The sequence below is a fragment of the Hakea prostrata genome, chromosome 7, assembly GCF_041222555.1.
Source record: "Hakea prostrata isolate BN-2017 chromosome 7, UWA_Hpros_2, whole genome shotgun sequence".
NCBI lineage: Eukaryota > Viridiplantae > Streptophyta > Magnoliopsida > Proteales > Proteaceae > Hakea > Hakea prostrata.
In genome coordinates, this window is record NC_142606.1 from 73728417 (window position 1) to 73742198 (window position 13782).

General features: G+C 38.8%; 1 protein-coding gene across 5 annotated transcripts in view; it reads right to left on the reverse strand.

The window, feature by feature from the left end:
• Nucleotides 1–5054: 5054 nt before the first annotated feature.
• The window catches only part of LOC149012049 (uncharacterized), a 90879-nt gene continuing 82151 nt past the window's right edge, over nucleotides 5055–13782 (reverse strand). For 4 of the 5 annotated variants that reach the window (XM_089163958.1, XM_089163955.1, XM_089163957.1 and 1 more), the window contains 2 exons: nucleotides 12033–12079; nucleotides 5057–6761 (listed from right to left, as the gene is read on the reverse strand). In XM_089163958.1, the coding sequence (XP_089020084.1) occupies nucleotides 12053–12079 (27 nt within the window). In that variant the 3' untranslated portion in view covers nucleotides 5057–6761; nucleotides 12033–12052. Of the gene's footprint in view, nucleotides 6762–12032; nucleotides 12080–13782 lie in introns of all 5 variants that reach the window. The other variant, XM_089163959.1, reaches the window with a different exon arrangement.

Genomic DNA, 13782 nt, shown 5'->3' on the forward strand with positions numbered 1-13782 from the left:
GTTTTTGACGTTAGTGTTTCTTAAATGGGAGTTGTAGAGGTTAGAAGTTATGTAGTTGTAGTAGTAACTATTCCCGTGGGATTCACACATCCTCTTAATTCCTTTCCCTGCAATTTCCTGTAATTTCCTCTCAAGATTGTGCCACGTGGCATTAGGTAATCCAACGGTCATCAATTCTAAACCCACCCATGTACTCCTCTCTCTTCTCTCTTCCCCAAATTAAGAAAGCCCTAAATCCTGTGCAATGTTGTCGTTTCTAATCCCTATCAATGAATGGTGTGACATTTTATCAGTGACGTCGGATACTTGTGATGATAATTGATAAGAATATGACTTTTTCATTCTAATTTTCAAGTAGATCTTTGAGGCTTGAGCAGACGATTCTCCTGCAACAGTCAGCAAACAGCTATAGCGAGGCTTCAACGCTTAGATGATGACCAGCAATCACGGCTTCAACCCACGGATATGTTTGGAACCTCAAAAAGACTGGAGACTTTAAGAGTCATGACCAATGGTAATTGATAATCCAGTGGCTCATGGACAATCATTATGCCGAGAACAAGTAGTCCCGCCTGTTGACCTACAACCACACCCTACAACCAACTAAGGTAGGCAATTCAGCCTTTCACCAATTTTGCTGAGGTCCTGCGCATTAACCCCTGTTGTGCACTGGCATACCATATTCTGTACTATTTGAAGGATCCCTCTGTACAAGTTGACCGAAAGGTTAAGCAACAGTCTCTTTAGTTTAAAATCATAGAAGGTGAGCTATACAAGGGGGGAAGTGATGGAGTATTTCTCAAGTGCCTTGGCCAGAATGATTCGTTGTTAGTTATGGCTGAAGCACATTAAGGTATCTGTGGTTCTTATTAAGCAGGTTGAATGATTCGTTGGTTGATTAGGCAATATGGATACTATTGGTGTGAAATCTCCCAGATTTCTAACCCGTTAACCCATGATCTCAGGACCGCGAATCGGGCCTCGAGTCGGCAACAACTGTGAGCCATTCGAGTCGAACCCAAAATTTCTAAGGTTGACCTAATGATCGTGGATGATCCTTGTAATGATTCGACAACTCTCATAGAATTTAATGAGAGAGAGAAGATTAATCACGATAGCGTTAAAAAAGCGATTTTGGCACGTTCGTTGACTGGCGATGAAGAGTCCGATTGACGAGATTAAAGTATCCAAACGAAGATCGTCGAAAGACCTTCCATCGAACCAAAAAACACTGGAATCAGAGTCCATTTGGGGGGTCCAACCATGGACCGGTCGAGTGGCCGTTGGGTGACCAACCCCCATAACTTTTTCAGTTACGGGACGGAATCGGGATTTTGGGTTTTAAAACCCTATTTTATGTTTTAACTCACCTCTACATGCATTTTTTTTATGCTAGAACGAGGTTGAGGTTGTGGGAAGAGGAGAAACCAAGGAGAAGAGTGGATTCCATCCATTCGAAGGTGCTTTGTGACTCGGATCTTGCGGGAACGTTAGGAAAAGTTAGAATTCTTAAATCCTACCTTTAAACACAATCTTATGGGAAATTCTCTTCTCTTTTTTAATGAGATTATGGTAGTGGGAGCATGTTAGGTTCATTGAATATTCTTGAACTCTCTTGCTCAGGTTGTTCTTTGGTTAAAAGATAATGGTGCGATTCCTTGTGAAAGATTTCGCATTTTGACCCTCTGAGTTGCTCACGGGCGATTTAGGAGAGCCAATTTAGGATTTTTTTTATCTAGATTGAATTGGATCAAATTGAAGGTACTCTTAGGATCCTTTTACTGCCGATTAGACTTTCCCAAGGTTTCATTTCTTTTAGACTTCAAATCGGAGGCAAAATAATAACTTTTAGCCGAATCAGGTTAAAATGGCGAGTTAGAACCTAGTTTTCTGTTTGGGTTTTTGTGGAAAGATTTTGAGATATTTTTCTAAACCCAAATTAACTTCTACTGTATTTTTATTAATCCTCTTGCATGATTAGGTTTAATTATCTTTTTGTCACTTTCTTGTGGGAGTGAATTTTGATCTTTGGAGAAAAGAATCCAAGTGAAGGTGAGGAATGACTAACCATCTTTTGCGTAATTTAATTATTGTTATTTTAGTTTCCATTGATGATATTAATTGATGTAAATCTCTATCTACCATGATATGCTTGTGTGTAACTTTGCGCGAAAGGAAGATGAAGCTATTTGTTTTGATATTGCTCTTTACATTTGAATCTTATATTATTGTTAGGAAAGTAGTATGGTAATGTATGAGAAGAAAGAGGAGGAATGTTATTATCCTCCTTATCTTGTATTTTTCTACTAGGGTTGTGGGTTCGCCCAATACCCTAGTAACCTTATGTGGTGGCATTAAACCCAAATGCATGATTGATAGATGTCTAGAAGTGTTGGGCTAGAAATCCCTATGAATATTACTACCCTTCCAGTAGGGGTATTGAAGCCAGTTAACCTATGATGCTAGTGGTTGGGTCTTGTATGTCGAACATGCCCACTATCATCATAGAAAGGTGGGTTGCACATAATAGATAAGGGCTCTTGGACGCTCAAGACCGGTAACCAACCCGTGAGAGGACATGAAGAGCATCATCATGTCCATTATATGTGGATGACCGTTGGGTTAAGGAATGGGATCCAACAGATGCCTCCCGTTGAGGATTGCATTTATAGGTGGGAATGTATTTAACCAAATGGGCACTAGGCATGAGAGGAGATATCTAGACCATACGTAGTACGAGACTGTATGACCTTGCACTAGGCTTAGGTTTATCCTTGACACGCGTCAAATCTCATACCCAATGGTGAAGTGAGAGATTGGTGACATTTACCCTAACCACGGTTTGACAAAACTTCACCCAACACCGCGGAGAACCCAATAGACGTCTCTTGTTGAGGGAGAGTGACTGAGACCGCCCGAAAGAGATTGGTGTTTACACTTAATACGTGTCTACCTTAAAGATTACATTAGAGAGTTAGGAACCTCGTATCATCACCATGCATCTGTTTATTTATATTATTAAATACATGATTGTCTTATGAATTATGATCTGGAATTTGGGTGAATATATGATGTGGATGTTGGTTTACCTGACTGAGTTCTATGAATTCATTTATTTATTTTTGTTAGTTCATTAGACTTCTCTACAGGTTATGAGGACACCACTTTCGTTGAGGATCCTTTGTCAAGTGGTTACTAAGAAGGCGTAATCGGAGAAGAAGTAGAAGTACATGATGCTTCTTGTTCGTGTCAAGATTGCTCCTATGGAGTTACATTTCCTTAGAATTTCTTTCTATTATTTTCCGCTGCAAACTTTATACATTATTTTTTTAGAACTCTGTTGTTTAGTTTATGAAGGAAAGTTTTGGACAATTGTAATAATTTCTTTTTCAGTTTTGATAATTAAATACTTGAACTTGATTTATTTTCCTATCCATTTAATTTTACTATATCTTGTATTGTATTGAATTGTCACTGAACTTAGATCTTGCGGTGTACCACCTCCATAGGTATTCGGGTATGACCGGATTCGGCTGGGTGGGGTGTGACAATTGGCCTACCATTCTTAGTGATTGTATAGCACACGCCAAGGGGGCAGAGCATGCCAGTGCATGGGCTTGTTCAACATGTCCATACAATCAAAATGCACCCTATAGTTAGGCCTTGGCTATTCAAAGGATGGATTTGATTAGGAAGATTTATCCACCATCTTCCAAGGAGCATATGGATTGAAGCAATCTCAGTGAAAATGATCACTCAGAATAATGTGATTACTGTTATAGAGGACCACATTATCCATAGGTCTGGCCTGCCCGAAACAATCACTTGTGATAGTCGAATTGTACTTATACACCCAAGTGGATGAATTTGCGTGACAGTACAAAATCCACATAATGAATTCCTCTCCTTATTATGCGCAAAGGAATGGTCAGGTTGAAGTGAGCAACAAAGTAATTAAGAATATGTTGGTTTGGTTAAGGTGATAGATGACACAACGCATGGGCTTGTGGAGATCTATTATCAGGAGTGTTGTAGGCTTACAGAACCTCCAAACGGAGCACACAAACACCACGTACCTTATTCTCTTACATATGAACGTGATGTGTTGTACCAATGGAGTTGACTCTAAAGCTCCTTAGAGTGTTGCAACTTGCAAGAATATAATCGAAGTCCTTAGAATAATGAGTGTATGATGTTGGTTGAATTCAGGTTATTTCATTGGACAACCTTCAAGCAGAAGCATATGGACATATGGTTGCACAAGTCTATGACTGAGAGATAAAATACAGGTGTTGGAAGAAGTGGAACTAGTTGTTAATAAGTTCCAAGTATTCCAGGTGTGACAAATGGTCTCCTAAGTCCTAATCATCGTCAATTAATTATGCGAATAATTCGCGATTTTTCGGCAAATCCGAACAATATGATTTATTCCCCTAATCTGTGTTTTCGCCCATTGATTTGGTTAAATTAAATGCTGAACTTTTTACCTACATGAATAAAGTTCACGACTAATTCTAGCTGAACCAAAATTATATGCAAATAATTTGGTTTCGTGAATAACTGGATGAAAATAAGATAAAAACCCATCAACTTTCCACTGCAAACACCATTACGGGTTAATCTTTCTTTTCAAAATTTTCTCCATACAATTCTTTTACAAACAATTTCTGCACACTCCTAGGCTTCACATCTCTAGGTGGCTTGGCCACAATCCTTTGTTTGACATTACAGTCGGCAAAGCTCCAACTTCTTTCCAATCCATCATTTCCTTCTATAAACGATTTCTGCACATTCTTCTACAATCCTTCCTTTGCCAACTAAATGAGATTCTCAACTTGAGAACGGAAAATGAAGCTAAGAGGTTGAGTTCTCTGTTCGTAGGCCATCTTTTGACCTTATAAAATTCAAAACCATAGTTTTTTGGCCAATCTTCTCAGTCATTTATATGATTCTACACTTACTTTGAGTTTCTTTAATCTGTACTCTAATTTTACATCTAATTTTTGCCCGACTTTCTTTTTAACAAAAGAATAGTTCCTAGGTTCAAATCCAAATTTTAATGTCCACTTCTTTTTTGTTGAGTCGATAAATTAATTCGTCAAATAACTCTCCTTCCAAATAATTCCCGAACAAAATAAATAAATAACAATGTACTAAGCTAAGCCCCATCCATGTCGTTTCATCTTAGTAGTAACACTTGCGGTTGAAATTTATTTATTACGGATTGAGAATTTCTGGGCCCAAATCATGAACAATTACCTACTCAAAAAGGGTTTAACCTTTTTGTAGGGTACCCCTGCTTTGGTTTGGTTCGGTATTTGTGGTTTGACGTTGGTACACTTGTTCGTATCTTGTTTTCCCTACAATCAGTGGTTTTTCAATAAGTTGACAACCCCAGCTTGTTGGTGTATGTCAAGAAAACTTGCTTTCTTGGCGACACAGGATTACAACCCACATTGGTAATCTGATATGATATTTCAAATAGCCAATCTTCCTTCACATCATAGTTTTTGGTGGAAAATTATCAAAGGGCACATCTCTCTTGTCATTCGCACATGGTCAATTATTCCGGCTCCAATCTCTCAGTCATATAGGCCGCTAGGTCGCTTCCACCTCCAAATGCAATGGGCATTTGCCGTTGGGGGTGGGTGTCAGAGGCGTTTACTCAACTAGGAGAAGTACAATCATAGCGACTGTCCCTGAAGGTTTCGCTTTCGCAAAGCACAAGGACAAATACTGGTCCTTGAGTTGAGGCTGAGCTCCTCCTTATGATCAAGGTGGGAATCAAGCTAAGCTTCCCATGGAAAGGGGTGTTTTCCTTGACCATAGAGTCGGATTCCACGTAAACATGCTCTCCTATCACACTTGCTGTCGAGTGCCAAGTGGGAGGTACGATAGGAATATTGCTGTCATTTGATCACTGCTAAGTAGTATTACTAATAGCTGCCCGACCATCTCACATAACTACAGAAATGCCATTAGCACTACCGATTGGATGTCCAACAGAGATTCCACCAGACTCCTCCAGTCCTCCTATGGAACCCCTGGCCAGGTGCAGGTGCAGGTGCAGGCGCAGGTGCAGGTTCCGTCAGTAGAATAGGCAAAAAATAATGAGCATTAGGCCATTTGGAGCTTGGCCTCACTTCAGCAGTTAAGAAACAAGAGGGATTGCAAAACACTTTTACAGTTATGAAACAAGCGGGATTGAGGTTTCAATCCTCGTTTAATTCGTACATGTTGTCTGTACTTCCCACTCCCAGGCATTATTCCATCTTCCTTTCCTTTCAAGTCAAGCTTGTTACAACAATCATACGGCTAGCTCAGCACACCTACCTCAATGCCTCGGGAGTCGGGACAAATTGAAATTATATTCTTCCTATAGGAGTCCGAAACACAGACGACGCCATTTGTGGTTCCGCAACCAGTTTTGTATGTTAGATGATTTGATCCTCAGCATCGGATCTATGTTCGTGAACATGACATGTTCAATAGGCATCGGACAAAATGCTCCCTTCACATTCACATATACAACGGTACACCTGTCACTCACCTATATGCAACGAATTGAAAGTGATATTGTGCTGTATTTTTAGGAAACGGAATGGGAAAGGAACAATTTTCCTTTTCTTCCCGGTAAAGAATGCAAAAAACCAGGAAAATTACACGATGATGCAACTTCAATATGTCGACTCCAATGCCAGAGCTGAATATTTCTTGATACCACTGATATTCTTCTAATTCAATCACACTGATCGTGCATTCTGAGAAAGAAACAAAAACGTACACTGTAAGTAAGAAGTATTAGTAAATGGTAAATATGGAAACGGACAACAAATTAATTGAAATTAAACATCCTAGTGTATCATAATAAGTATCTGCAGAACTATTCTCTCATGCACTATTGTTAACAGAGTTTGCCCTCTATTCGAGCATTTTCATGATGCCACGTCTTTGTGATTCAGTAGTGGTACCATGAATCAGCAGACCGAAAACCTCATTCCTTTTGGGCCCTGTTCCATTAGGATATATTATGATTTTATTCCTGTTTTTTGAGTTCATCGTGTAATCATTGATTGACTCTTTAGTGGAGATCTAGTTTGCGGGGAGACTATAAGCACAACCACCTCAACCTCCCCTCCCGCCCCCACCCCTTTTTTCCTTTTCCTTTTTCTCACCTCTCCTCCCATTTTGGATGACCTCTTGGCTGTTCTTCTAGCTCTTCATTCTTTTCCTCTTAGTCTCCTAAGCCCCCCCTATGTATACACACTTTCTTACTTCTGGGGGTTGACATCTATAACCTGTTTTAAAGCTATATTGTTGTTGCATCAATAACCTGCATCCTCTCCCCTTTCTTGCAACATCGTTTGTGGTAGATTTTAACCTGGTCAATAGAACACTGGATGGCTGCTGAAATCATCTTCTGGCCATGACGTAGCCTTGAATTGGTAGGACAAACCAACAGAAATGCCAAGATCCTACTAAGACCAGAATGAACACTCAAGGGCATTTAGATGGCTAAAAGATACCCTGTGGGGTAGTTGGTGTTGAATTGCTTTTAGGGTTTATAGTCGTCCAATATGCTGTAACTTTAAGGGCTTCAAGACAAGGAAGACGGATAGAGACAAGGTGTTGTTAGGAAGGACAAGTGAGAGAAAGAAGCTGAGTGATGGAGGTATCTCTTCACCCACCACCATAAGATTAGGAATGAGCAAAAGGAATGTCTTCACCCACCTACATTAGGCAAGGGATGAGAAACATTTTGGGATTTAAATGAAAACATTAATAGTGAGATCATCAGTAACAGTTTTTTTTTTTTTTTTTTAATCGGAAAATTTCTCCCCTATACTTGTTCTCTATTTACTCTTACTCCCCTCTCAAAAGTTTCATCTCTAAATCCACCCAAAAAAGTGACCTACCGCCTCTTTTCTCCCCTGATATTTTAAAATGACCAAATTACCCTTTAATTTACCTGTTTAACAATTTGTTGGTATTTTTATCTGTTTTTATTCCTCATTCTTCCGCTCTTTTACAGCAATCCATTATACATCATACAATATTTTTATTTTCTAAAATTTTTCTTCACCCTTTTTATTTTTATTTTGTCCTTTCTCCCTTTTTATAGGGATCCATTAACTGTGATTTGACTTTCCATTTTTTTGTTTTTTCATTTTTTATGGAGATCCATTAAACATGTTAGATGTAATTTGTTCTTTCTTTCTATTTTTTGTGTTTTATAAGAATCCAGCAAAAAAGAAGAAAATAAAATATACAACAATAACAAGAAGAAGAAGCCTTCTTCCAACTCAATAGGGTTGGCCACATCAATTCTTGCCTTCCAATCAGCTCTTCTTTTGGTCATACTTATTATAAGGCCTAATAAGACTCCAATAACGATGGATACCATTCAACAAGTCGTCATCACCACATCCTAACTTCAATTGAGGATCTATGGGAATGTCGTCTTAGGTCTGCCCCTAGCTCTTCTAATTCCTTCAATCTATATTTAATCACTTCTCCAGCACAACTGATTGTGGATCTGCTTTGTGCCATTATCACATCCAGCAACAACAGAATTATTGCAGATCCATGTGTGCTTGATGAGTTGCTTTCAGTACAGATTAGAGCTATGAACCAGATCATAGCCCAGCCCCCCACCCACGCCTCAGAGAAAGATGGGGGAGTGAAAGCATTCACCCTCCCAACCCCAAGGCACACAAAAAATAAAAATAATGACAAAAAAATTTAGGCGATTGGGCGTTGGGTTGCGTGGAGCTTTCTACAGCACAGAGAAGGGTTAATGCTCCTAGTTTATTTCCAGTTATGATTCAACGCAAGACAAGCTAGCGCCATCCCCTCTTTTAAATAATTACCTTTACTTCTGTAGAACCAAAATTGCCCTTCTCTTTTTCATCATCTTCATTATTAGCAGTTTGCTTCAAAGTCTATCCTGGATCGACAAATAATACTGCCTCCCTCGTCCATGCCCTATTTAACTACTTACCCCAAGAAAATTTCTGGTTATTTACCGTACCGTCACTGCCATTCAAAATATGTCATACTGTTGATTGGACTGGCACATAAATGATTCAAGCTGGGTTTTAAACCTCAGATAGGAACAAGTTGTCCCTTTGCGATCCATAAAGCCTTTCCATTGTCTCTATGGGATCTCTATCTCAAGTGTGAGCTTCAAATTTTTTAATATACACCTCATTTGTTTGTGTCTACTATAGTATATAACTCAGCTAGCATTTGCTACCGGTCCCAAGCCCAGGAAATGGAGGATGGTTGGTGTGTCAAGTCAACAATCGGCATTGGAAATGAAACGCAGTTAAACCTTTTACATGGATTCTACAACCTTACATGGCAAAGACTAAGCTAGGGCATTCCCCCATTGAATATGTGACACACTACACTATTAACCCAGATGCAATGACAAGTGAGCAAGGGTACGCCCAAGCAACGCATTGTGTCGATGCTTGGATGCAGTGAGAAGCAGGCAAGGGTTCTTACATAGTGGATGAGTGCAGGTATAGAAGTAAGATCAAATTGGCATGTTGGATCTCTTCAACAGGTAAAAGCCTAGAAATGATAGATGTTATAAATAGAAGAATGATTAATATAACTTGAAATGGATGACTTTACCTTGAGGATTAAGGAAATAAAAAATAGAGTGGGCATCATAGTGGAACAAGAAGACTATTTGGGATGATGACATTTGAGCAGCCATTAAGAATAAGAAAGCGGGTCTAAAACATGCCAATGTACTAAGGACATGGTAAACCTACAAAGGTATAAGTTAGCTAGAAATGAAGCTATCAACATAGTGGAGAAAGCAAGGGAGAAGAAATATTAAGACCAGTATAATAAGTCAAGCACAAACGAAGAGAAAACAGTTTCTTGGGGATTGAGGTGATCTGCTGTAAAGGGAGTAAGTTTGCCAAAAAGAAAGTATGTGTTAGATCTTTTGATTGAGATTGGCATGCTTGCTTCTGAACCTAGCGACATTCCCATAGATCTTCAATTGAAGTTAGGACGTGATGATGGTGACTTGTTGGATGATGACCATTGTTACAGGAGTCTTATTAAAAAACTTATTTATCTTACTGTTACTGGCCCTGAAATTACTTATTAAAGCAAATTCCACTAGCACCCCAAAGTGGAGGCTTTAAAGCACTGACACCCCCACTTTATGTTTAAAAAGCACAGAGACCCCAAAATTAGATTTTCGTTGGATATATTTGTCAAATTTATCATTGAAAATAGTTAAATCACTCTTTATTTTCAAAATTATCCTTACAAAAAACAGTGTCTGAAAGGTTTTTAGTGATAAATTTGACAAATATATCCAATGAAAGTCCAATTTTGGGGTCTCTGTGCTTTTTAAACATAAAGTGGGGTATCAGTGCTTTAAGGCCTCCATTTTGGGGTGCCAGTGCAATTTGCTCTACTTATTATGTTGGTGTGTTGAGTCAGTTTATGCAACCTCCTAGGTAGACCCATTGGGACGCAACAATGAGAGTACTTCGGTACCTCAAGAGTGTACCTAGAAAATGGTTCCTCTATCGACCAAATTGGAGTATGAACTTGGTTGCCTTTTCTACTACAAATTGGGCTGGATCCGTTGTTGATCGCCAGTCAACTACAAGTTATTGTACTTTTCTTGGTGGAAATCTTATGAGTTGGAGTAAGAAGCAGTCCACCATTGCATGATCTATTGCTAAAGCAAAGTATAAGGCTATGGCCCACACTGCTGCTAAATTAATGTGGCTTTGTTCTTTGTTAGAGGAAATGGGATTTCAAATTTTTGCCCCTATAAAAATGTTTTGTGATAATCAAACAGCCACTTACATTGTTGGTAATCCAGTGTTCCATGAGAGGATGAAGCATATAGAGGTAGCCAGTCAGTCAGTCACTTTGAGCGTGATGCAATCAGAAAACAACTTATAGCAACCCCTTTTGTGAGCTCTATTGACCAGCTGCCTGATTTGTTCACTAAAGCTCTGTTTAGACCAAGTTTTCAGTCTTTATGTTGCAAGCTCGAGCATGAGAGATTAGAATACTCTAGCTTAAGGGGGAGTGTTGAAAGTTGCAAAGCCAAGGCTGCAGCCTTGGTGCACAAGCCTTTGCAGCAACCTTCCTTTACTCTTCTTCTTCTTCCCTTTTTTTTTTTTGGGGTGGGGGGGGGGGGGGTCAGGGGGTTGTTTCTAATTTGGTGGTAGTTTCTATTTTAGGAAATAGAAAGTTACTAAAGCTGTACTTTTTTGTTTCTTTTTTCTAGAGGACAATTACTTCTCTCAAGTTGTATTAGATTCATTAGAAGCTATAAATAAAATGGCTCTGCGACTGTAGACTCTTTGGCTACATAGGCCTCTTCTCTTTCCTCTATTCAAGTTCAGCTGTTGTTTTGATTATTTAAAGCTTGTTTCTAACAAAGCTTATAAGAAATCATGCTTTTGTAGTCTATCTGAAAATTCCATTTCCTAGCTATGTAGTTTGACTTTGCATTTTGCTCACCTAAGAAAGATGATTCCACCTATTCCTCAAAATTTATATGGGTTCAACCATTACAAGAAATGGAAGACTAGGTTTCGAACCTTCTATGACTCATGTATTATTGTTCAATGTACTTGGCAATTGGTACTCGATACTTGGAAGCTAGCTAGTACATGATACTTTATTACCCAAAACAAAAATACATGGTGCATGATAATTTGGTAATAACATGTAACATTAACTTAGTTATTGTTCAAGATGTGGCCGTACTTCGTAGTAGAAACTTCCAAGTCTTTAATTTTTATTTAATTTGTCAATAATGTCACATATCATTACTGTTTCAAACCATGTGTAGAATATGCAATATAACATGTATACTTATATTATAAAGGTTTGGCATTTATTGTGTAACAAGGGCGCAAATCAAACCACCAAATTTTGTGTGTGAATTTTTCACTCCCCCCCCCCCTCTCAATTAACCATGTCCAAGCATGCTTCCTATAGTAAACAATCAAAAGAAAAGAATAACAAAGAAATACCTCGACAATAATAAAAATTTTCAGCCTTCCAAAGCATATGTCTGGACCTACAACAAGAAACAGTAATATGTTCAACCTAAATTTCAAATCCTAAACACAAAAATGGCAAAAAGAGGGGGGGGGGGGAGAGGATAAAATCCATCCTATATCAAGTGACTGAAAAGTAAGTCACAAAGGTACCAATAAAAAGAGAATAATATCATGTTGAAATACATAATTACAATAAAGTTTCCCTCACAGCACAATTAAGCAGGCTTGCCTACAGTACCCAATTCTTCCAAAATCAAACCCTAGAAAGTTCATACTTTTCTCCCAAATTTTTTGGTTTTATGTCGAAGTCAATCTTTATCCTTTAGGCCCCATCTGATTGGAAGGAAAGCAACAATTTCTGTTTCACCACCATCTTCCCTTCAAAAGTTTCCCAATCCATTACACCATTTATTTCTTGTTTGCCCGTTCACTTCACCTTTCCTTCCACATTAATCCTCATCTTCACTTACACATTGTCTCGTGCTTTCACTTCCTCTCCATTTCTTTAGTCTCCTAGCTCTTGTCAAAACATCCATCAGCTATGCAAGTTTTGAAATAAAAACATCTGTTATTGAATGGGGAAAATTTTGACTTAATTGACTACACCTTGAAAAATCCACAAATACCATAATCTGTTGAGAGAATAAAGGTGTAGTCACTAGTGGCGGCTATCACATACATTCTTCACTCTCTCCAATCTGGTCATTAGGCCTGTTGACTGAAAATTCTGAGTATATCAAATGTGCCACGTAGATTTGAGCTTTTACTGCACCACCAGCATGGACAGACATTTAGAGGCTACTGTATTGCTAGGGACCTTTGGCTTCAGCTCCGGGAGGAGCACAGACCCATACCCTCTATTTCAAGTATTCTGGATTTCTACCGAGATTGATGGAGTTCATGACTATATTTCAATGGTCAATGTAGTTCACATCTAGTTCAATGAGGTGCCTTCGTGTACACAAGTTGGTTTAGCTTGGTTAACTTGAATATAGATTTATTTGACATTTAATTAGTTATCTGGGTTTAAGTCTAAACTCTAAACCTATGAGTAGGTTCCTTAAAGTATACCTGATGTGAATCTGATTTTTGAGTTAGGGTTTCTTGGATGAATTCCCTAAAATTAAGAGTTCTCCCAGGATAATCTTCCTTTCAAGTTTCAACCAGACTAGACTCTGTCGTTCAAAGTGTCGTACCTTAGCGTTTGTCTTTTCCGTATAATAGATCCTAGTCCCTGCCTTTATTTCACCTGATCTGTCAGATATTTGGTTCTTATTTGATGGTCACAATTCAATCTGAGTTTAATATATATAGTTGATATTACCTAATGCTTAGACCGCCGACTGACCCGGTCTGAACCAATTAATGGGTGGTTTACCCACAACACATAATTAATCTGGATATAACTAATATACCTCAACACCTAGGAATACTTGATGTGATTTAAACATAGTTGTCACCTTGGCGTCCTAGCGCTCGTAGAGGCCCTGAGGCAAGTATCGCCTCACTTGGAGTCCATAAGGCGGTCGCCTTGGGCTCTGAGGCGTCTCCGAGTCATCTCCTCGGATGCCTCAGACACATTCGACCCCTAAGCAACCGCCTTTGTGGAATTTAAAAACGACAATTTTTTTATTCCAAATGAAAGGCCAAAAATGAATTGAAAATTAGATTCCAATTGGGAATCAACTAATGGTTGAATGCTTATGTAAGTGTTACATGG